At 44.5% G+C, this 7,606-nt stretch overlaps 2 protein-coding genes across 6 annotated transcripts; one reads left to right on the top strand and one right to left on the bottom strand.

Annotated features, from left to right (window-relative positions):
* The first annotated feature begins 199 nt into the window (after window positions 1–199).
* psmf1 (proteasome inhibitor subunit 1) lies at window positions 200–3,358 on the top strand. 2 transcript variants are annotated; one of them, XM_054783669.1, is made up of 7 exons: window positions 200–568; window positions 898–1,050; window positions 1,828–1,910; window positions 2,102–2,281; window positions 2,373–2,429; window positions 2,809–2,970; window positions 3,038–3,358. In XM_054783669.1, the coding sequence occupies exons 1-7, from the start codon at window positions 440–442 to the stop codon at window positions 3,087–3,089; spliced, it is 816 nt and encodes a 271-aa protein (XP_054639644.1). In that variant the 5' UTR covers window positions 200–439; the 3' UTR covers window positions 3,090–3,358. The 2 variants fall into 2 exon arrangements, with proteins under 2 accessions (XP_054639644.1, XP_054639643.1); XM_054783668.1 differs by having other exon boundaries at window positions 2,806–2,970.
* tmem74b (transmembrane protein 74B) lies at window positions 3,054–7,504 on the bottom strand. Of its 4 annotated transcripts, none has more exons than XR_008572175.1 (5): window positions 7,367–7,504; window positions 5,982–6,178; window positions 5,275–5,911; window positions 4,103–4,157; window positions 3,054–3,640 (listed from the first exon to the last, which is right to left on the bottom strand). XR_008572175.1 is itself a non-coding variant. In XM_054783670.1 (3 exons), the coding sequence occupies exons 2-3, from the start codon at window positions 6,126–6,128 to the stop codon at window positions 5,399–5,401; spliced, it is 660 nt and encodes a 219-aa protein (XP_054639645.1). In that variant the 5' UTR covers window positions 6,129–6,178; window positions 7,367–7,504; the 3' UTR covers window positions 4,233–5,398. The 4 variants fall into 4 exon arrangements, 1 of the variants encoding a protein (XP_054639645.1); XR_008572173.1 differs by having other exon boundaries at window positions 3,063–3,640; window positions 4,277–5,911; XR_008572174.1 differs by having other exon boundaries at window positions 3,054–4,157.
* Between the last annotated feature and the right edge of the window lie 102 nt (window positions 7,505–7,606).

Below are 7,606 nucleotides of genomic sequence, written 5' to 3'. Positions count from 1 at the left end.
TCTTGTGACGAACTATCGCTTATGTTAAACCATAAAGACACAAATACATAACAAAGCGCTGATTTTAAATTACTCAGCGTAAAATTTGGTTAAATTGTTTCAATAGCGTATTTCATTGACTCCATGCTACAAGACTTCAATATTTACTTACATAATAACGAGTGCAGAACAATAGTGTGAGTTGATGTTTTCAGGGGGACATGTTAGGTGTCGGGATCAAAACACAATCGACGAAGCTAGCACAGTTAGAGAGACACTACGACACTGACAGTCGATTAGTAATTGCATTGTATTTGATTTTTCCAGTTCACTGTGTTGTCTAAAGCTCAAAAAGTAGTTACTAGCTGTTATTCCTTGTGCTTTTACATTGACACCCACAAAAAGGAAGTGCGGGCGTCCCGAAGCCGTCACTTTCATTTTGGTCGTGCCTGGAGGAGCCATGGCGGGTTTAGAGCTGTTGTATTCGTGCTGTGGTGGAAACATCTCTTGTCCCCAAGACGCCATTGTGTGTCTCGTTCACTGGGAAATCATCAAAAGCGGATACAAGTGCGTTGGCTCCGGGGACGAGGTGAGCAACGTTATTAGTTCGTAACTCGCTTTAACATGCTGTTGTTTTAACACCTGATTTTGTATTAAGGTGATTAGTTTTCCTGCCTGCCTCTAGCAAACATGCTAGTGGTAGTAAACATTTTTTTAATATTTGTAAAGGCCCAAAGAAGCAAATGTGATGTTCGGTCATGACTAGTGACTGTTATTCATCTCTGTCCAGCTTCAGAAAATGATAGCACTTACTCAGCATATTGTGCTTACGGCCTTTAGAGGGCGTATTTGCATCGTACATAAGAACTTGCAGGCTTTTATGTTCTCCTGAGCCTGCTTGTCTGTTTTGTGTGGCAGCCTCGAGGCAGCGACAAGAAGTCTGAGTTGTTGCCGTCAGACTGGAGCAGCAGTAAGGTGGAGTACACGCTCAGGTACACGTCTGAGGTCGGAGACGTCCAGTTGCTACTCAAAGCGCTGCTGGTGGACTCGGCCCTCATCTTCAACCTGATGGTAGGACACCCCATGCCCCCACATCCTGCGTCTTTGCATTTGGTAGCATGCTCACATTGCAGAGATGCGTCACTGTATGTCTCATTTTTGTGTCTCACCACTGTGTCTGATGGTGTATCTCATTTTTGTGTCTCATCTCTTGTGTCAATGTTTGAATCTCATTGTGTGTCTCATTTTTGGTCTCATATTTGTTTTTCATCATCACGTGTCTAATTTTTGTCTTGTTTTTTGTTTCTTATTTTTGTCATCATTATGTCTCTGTCTCATTTGTTTCAAATTTTTATTTCCCATTCTGTGTCTTGTTTGTTTTTTTTGTCTCATCATTTTTGTTTCTCACTGTTTGTTTCTCATCATGTCTCATGTCTTTTTGTTTCAAATTTTTGTGCCAATTATGCGTTTCATTTTTTTTGCATTATGTATCTCATTCGTTATTATGTTTGTCACAATTTTCTCTCATTGTGGTAATCTAATTTGTCTCATCTCATGTGTCTGTTTATCTCATTGTGTCTCTTTTTTGTTGTTGTTTTATTTCAAATTTTTGTTTATCATTTATGCATCAAATTTTTTTGATCTCATTTTTAACTTCTCATTTTTGTGGCACATTTTTTGTATCGTCGTGTGTCTCATTTGTGTGTTTCATCATTGTGTCTCATTTATGTAGCTCATTTTTTTTGGTCTCATCTCATCTGTCTTTTTTTTTTTTTTTTTGCATCAATGCGTATATCTCATTTTTGTTTCTCATTTGCGTCTCATCATTGTGTTTCATTGTGTTTGAAGAACCGCGGCACACAGCAGGGGTCCGACCTGATCGTCAACCTCAACGAGCACGTGGACAAGGACCACTTGCAAACGTTTGACAGGTGGGTGCCACAAACAATTGATGACATGTACACAAACACCATGTACATAGTAGATATGATTCCAAGAGCACACAGCAATACACTGTAGTGTATTCTTGTAATCAAAATAATAAGAATACACTACAGTGTATCAACATGTAATCAGTGTCATGAAGTCACCATGAGAGATGTCTTCATTGTTTGTATTTTAGAGTCTTTAAGGACGTCGGCGGCCTGACAGCAAAGGTCAGGAGCCAGCTGCTGCCGTCACAGGACAAGCGGACACAAGCACAGACGGAGCGGAGCAGGCGGACGCAGCGAGAGGACAACGACGACGACGACCCTCTCCGCGTCCCCAGCAGGCACCCGCGCCACGGAGCACAGGCTCACTGGTCAGCAGTTAGCGACAAACTGTGAAAAGGCTTTGTTGTGTGTTCGTGCTGGTGACGACCCCAGCAGTGTTTCAGCATGTGTTTCCTTCAGGCCTGATGCCGTGGCGCCACCTTTCTCTGTGGGAGGGGCGGATCTGGATCCACTGGGGTGAGTCCACTCGCTGACAACCTTGCTTTGATCGTCATCTAGCATCGCATTAAAGAACTGAGAGTTACAAATAAACATGTGCTGTTACTGAAATGGAGTACTTTCATCAGTACACTTCAATAAGTATACTGTGTGCACTGTACTTAGTTTCTGAGTGAGCAAGTTTTGACAACAGTAATAGATTGGGGACAGCAATACACTTTAAGTACACTTATTGAAGTGTACTGATGGAAGCATTCACATTTTTGACTGCACCACTGAGTATTGACAGTGCACTGCATTTTGCCATACATTGATCATGAATGCACTGAAAATGTTAAGTGTAAGTACAGAAGTGCACCAAATGACACATGCTAACAGAACCATCCTGACCTAGCAGGTCCGGCACTGGCGGTGGGATGCTTATAGACCCGCTGCGGTCAGGGTATCCTCGCTCCGGTTTCGACCCGTCCAGCGGGATCCCGGACATCTTGCCCCCTGGAGCGGTCCCCCCCGGGGCCCGCTTTGACCCGTTCGGCCCAATCGGACGCCACAGACCTGGGTGAGACACGCCCTTTGGGAATTCTCTCATCTCATTTTAGCTCACAAAGGTTCGATGTGTTCTTCAGGCCGGATCCGGACCACATGCCCCCCCCAGGCTATGATGACATGTTTATGTAGTGCCCCCTGCCGTTTCCAGTGTGCCACTCACTGCTTCCTGTCCGCTAGCCAATCAGAGCGCTTCTCCTCATGGACTGATTGTCATCTTCAGCTTCAGAGAGGATTTGTGATGAAAACATGGCAACGCTGCAACACTTTGTTTCGCTTCTTCAACCACGTTTGAACTTAACGAAATTGTCATTTATTCTGAAAAAAAGAGCTCTGTCTGCTTTGGATTTTTTTTTTTAATGTCTGTTTTAGATTTAGAATAAATAAAAAAAGTTGTCGCAGCTGTGATGCTTCTAACATTCATGCGAGCAACACACATCCAGAGTAATAGATTACTTTGTGTTGGTAACCTTGCAACAAGGTGGTGAGTACATGACATCAGCCCGCCCAAAAGTTAAGTCATATTTCAAGCTTCTACCAGAAGCTGCAGCATGATGGATGAGACTCTGCTCTTGACCTTAGACCTGCATGGCTGTCCACTGGGATGTCGTCCTCTGTCTGGGACCTCACAAGGTCTTTGTGTGACATGTGAGAGGAGGTGCTCTATAAATAGAGCGATTCTGCTGCAGCACAACAAAGATTGATCGTCAGTGGCTTGGTGGTCAAGGTGTTCTAGAGGCACTGGTGTCCCAACATCCAGGAGCGGCACGTCACGTGACTCCGCCCCCTTTAACCAATAAGAACCCATTACCATCTGTGCTTAAAGTAAAATGATGGGGAATATACCACAGACCAAATGGAACACACAGAATATGTTTCCAGATTTTGTTTGTAAAATACTAATACTAACATCAAAGATGTGATGTTACATATGTTCTATTACATATCCATTCAAAATAAATGAAGTGGCTAGTTAGCATCAGTGTTTGTAAGGCTAAAAGCTGGATAACGATATTTTAATAGCTTATTTTTGATAGCAACGATAACAGTTGTATTTGACACCCTATTACAGTATTAAGGTTGATAAATTGGTTTAAAACGACTTAATGGCCAAAAAATGACCTTTTGGACCCAAGCTAGCTTACCTGACACACTGCCATTTTGGGGGAGTCCATATCCTGTCACATGACAACTGCCAACCTGAAAAGGGCCCATTTTAAGACACGTAAAAGTGTGAAAGAAAGAAAATAACTCAATCATTTTGTCAACATTTTTTAAAACTTCATTCTCGCAATCATCACGAGAGCTTGTTTACACACCCCAGATGGCCGCCATCACGCGTCTATCTGTTAGCATGCTCAGCTGGCCTGCTACCGCTTGCTCCTCACCAACCAATGCAACACATCAACATGTTAGTGAGATTCTACAATGATTCTCACAAAAAGATTTCTTCAAAATAACTTTTAAACCATCTTGTCTTTTTAGCTGCAATGCATCATGGGTGGGAGACGGCAGCGGTATCAGCGTTGCCAGATGTTCAATCATTATTGTATATGTACGATAATTTCACCCACTGTACAATCAATAATTAAAAAAAAACAATGTAGGATAATTTCACCACTTCATATTTATTGCGTGCTACAAGTATTATCAAACACAACCAATGTTCATCCTTCACTGCACCTCATGTTGTGCAGTCTCATGTGACATTTTACGGCCTGACGGGGGCGCTGTTTTGTCAGTGTTTTTGTTTTGTTTTTTAACAGTATATTTAAAAGGTAGAACTGCATTATAATCTATACTATACACTGTTTGTACTAAAGTACATTTTACTTTAGCAGATGGTCCTGATCGACATCAATTTTGCCCAAAATTGGATCATTTAACGTTTCTGGTAGGATAATTTCTCATCTGGCAACACTGAGCGGGCTACATGGATACAGGAAATGGTCAGTTTTAGACATTCTTAGCACTCCAACTCCTCTATTTAACGACTGTTTGACTTGAATTAACAACATCCACCAGTAAAAATGCGTGTGTGTGTGTGTGTGGGTGTGTGTGTGCGTGGTTACATTACTCTTGCCTACGCAGCTCTATACACAAACATTTAGTTAATGAAGACACGTTACAGTGTGTTTACTCGTTATTAAGGCTTAATGTACTCAGACATGAACGACACGTTTACATATCAATGTCATAAAGTATGCTGCGTGTACTTAAAGGTTACTTCCTTCACTCGAGCAGCTAACTCACATGCTGGCTCATCTTCTCAGCGGTTGTCCTTTCTTGTCTCTGTATTGCTGGTGAAGGTCATTACCTGCACAGGAAGTGATGATGCACCGTGACAGGACGGCTCAGCCTCGCAGCCGATGAGGAAGCAAATCTCGATTGTGCTTTGTTTAGCATCCTCCGCGGCCTTGCAAAGCCCCTCAGCAGTGGTCTCACTCGCCGACATCTCCCCGTTCTGGGGGCCCAGACGGGATGTCATGAGGAAACTCCTCCCCCGTGGCCGTCGCCTCCGCGTCCTCCCCCGTGGCCAGCTGCTTCATCCTCAGGTTGATGGAGCCGTACGTCCTCTTGGGTCGCACAAAGGCGGCATGGCGGTGGTACACATGTCCCCGACAGACGGACGCCATGAGGAGCACGGAGAGGAACATCCCGCCCAGCGTGAGCAGGCCCAGGCCAGCGATGATGCACTTGTCCAGGTGGGAGCCCAGCTGGGCGTAGTACATCTCCAGCTGCTCCATCTGGCGGGCCGACACCGAGTCCGGGTCCACTTTGGCCTCCCGCGGGACAGTGTAGGCGATCACCACCAGAACGATGCCGCTCAGCAGCAGCACCAGGGCCACCAGGAAGCCCGAGTCACCGGAACGGTTGTCATGGCGACAGAACTCGGTCGGCTCCTGATCTTCGACGTGGCCGGCCTCCTCGTCGCACGAGCGAGGAGCGAGCTCCTGATGGAAGCAAAGAATGATGTCAGCTCTGCTTCTGCTGAATTCTACTCTAAGAAGAAGGCGGTCCTACCTTGCAGCTTCCTGAGGTGGAGGGAGGGCAGCTGGTCGCCCCCTGCTGGTGAAGCGCCTCATGGTCCGGCTGGTACGAAGCATTCTGGAAGCCCCCGCCGGTGCTGCGCAGCTCTTGGAGCTCTACGGTGTTGAGGGACCGGTCCATGGACGTCAGATCATGACGTCACTAGTCGTCCTCTCAGCATCGTCTCCTCACTGAATATCATCATCATTACCACCAGAGAACGTAAATAGGAAGTTACATGGACTCCAGCTTTGCAGTTTCATATGATTATACAGTGTGCTTCTTTTTACACTTGTACGCTGCTTAAGAACATTAAAATGTGACTTGAATCATTGCTTGTCCACTTAAAAAGCTTTAATGATGGCCACGGTTTGACCCTGGAACAGATTATTTCTATTCCCGTCTTGCTTAGTTCTTAGGTTTTGCTATTTTACATTGCTTCACTTATTTTTACACTTGTGAAATGCTAAAATGCAACTTAAAACATTGCCTGCACAAATAATAAAGCTTTAACAGCAGCCATGGTTTGATCATGGAACAGATTACTTTTATTTATAATGTCTTTTGTTTTTGTTTTCCTGTTTTGTAGTGGTTAGCTTCTTTTTTGCACTTGTATGACACTTGAGAATGTTAAACTGTGACTTAAAACATTTCCTGTACACTTACTAAAGCCACAGCTTGACACCGGAAGAGGTTATTTCTATTTATACAGCTGTCTCTCGTTTATTGCGGTTAATTGGTTCCAGATCCGACCAGCGAATTTCCACCAGGTAGGATTCAGTATTAATAAAGAGAATATTTTCGTTGTTAGAGCACATTGCCTGTGCTTTAAAAATGGTAAAAGGTGACTTAAAACATTGCCTGTGCACTTAATAAAACCACAGCTTGACATTGGAACAGATAATGTTCTACTTAAATATTGTTTCGTATTTACATCTTATTATCATGCAGTGCTTCACTTCATAAGAATGTTAAAATGTGACTAAAAACATCCCCTGTACACTAAATAAAGCTTTAATGGTCGCCACAGTTTGACTCTGGAACAGATTATTTCTATTTACATGCTCAAAAGAGGACGGTTTGTCACCTCTCACGCGCACGGCGGCAAGTGACAACGTGCGCGCGACCTTGTAGCGACAAGCACATCCCTTCGTGCGAGCGCGTGCGATGCGTCGGGCCGCGCCTGGCGAACATGGAGTTACTTGGTACCGACCGTCCGGGTCGGGCGGCGGATGAGCGGGGCCGAAGAGGAACCACGCATGGCGGTCAGACGAAGCAATTCAGACAGCATCAATCACACGACTAATCACTGATATGATCGAGTGCTTGAATCGATAACATGAAGACGTCAATCATCTATGAGGAGGAAGAGGTCTTACCTGGCAGTGCCGCGACCTGGCGGGAGGCTGGAGTGATGGAGACTGAAGGATGCGAGAGAGGACCGGAGTAGAACGGTCATGCGCAAAGCAGCTGCTGGCAGATGACCGCTAGAGGGCGTCGCTACAGGGAAAACGCCATTCACTTCTAGTGGTACAGCATTCATTCAGAAAATAAACTTAAAAAGCTAGACATAAATAAATACTAGATACACAGTTTAAAATCATCAAAAATATAAGGTG

This window comes from Dunckerocampus dactyliophorus, chromosome 8, assembly GCF_027744805.1.
Source record: "Dunckerocampus dactyliophorus isolate RoL2022-P2 chromosome 8, RoL_Ddac_1.1, whole genome shotgun sequence".
NCBI lineage: Eukaryota > Metazoa > Chordata > Actinopteri > Syngnathiformes > Syngnathidae > Dunckerocampus > Dunckerocampus dactyliophorus.
Note: the sequence above shows the minus strand (reverse complement) of the source record. Positions and strands in the feature narration are given on the sequence as shown.

Coding starts and splice junctions, on each gene's coding strand:
- psmf1 (XM_054783668.1), top strand. CDS start 440: ATGGCGGGTTTAGAGCTGTTGTATTCGTGCTGTGGTGGAAACATCTCT. Junction 1,051..1,827: donor CCCTCATCTTCAACCTGATG/GTAGGACACCCC, acceptor TTGTGTTTGAAG/AACCGCGGCACACAGCAGGG. Junction 2,282..2,372: donor CACGGAGCACAGGCTCACTG/GTCAGCAGTTAG, acceptor TGTTTCCTTCAG/GCCTGATGCCGTGGCGCCAC.
- tmem74b (XM_054783670.1), bottom strand. CDS start 6,128: ATGGACCGGTCCCTCAACACCGTAGAGCTCCAAGAGCTGCGCAGCACC. Junction 5,912..5,981: donor CCACCTCAGGAAGCTGCAAG/GTAGGACCGCCT, acceptor TGCTTCCATCAG/GAGCTCGCTCCTCGCTCGTG.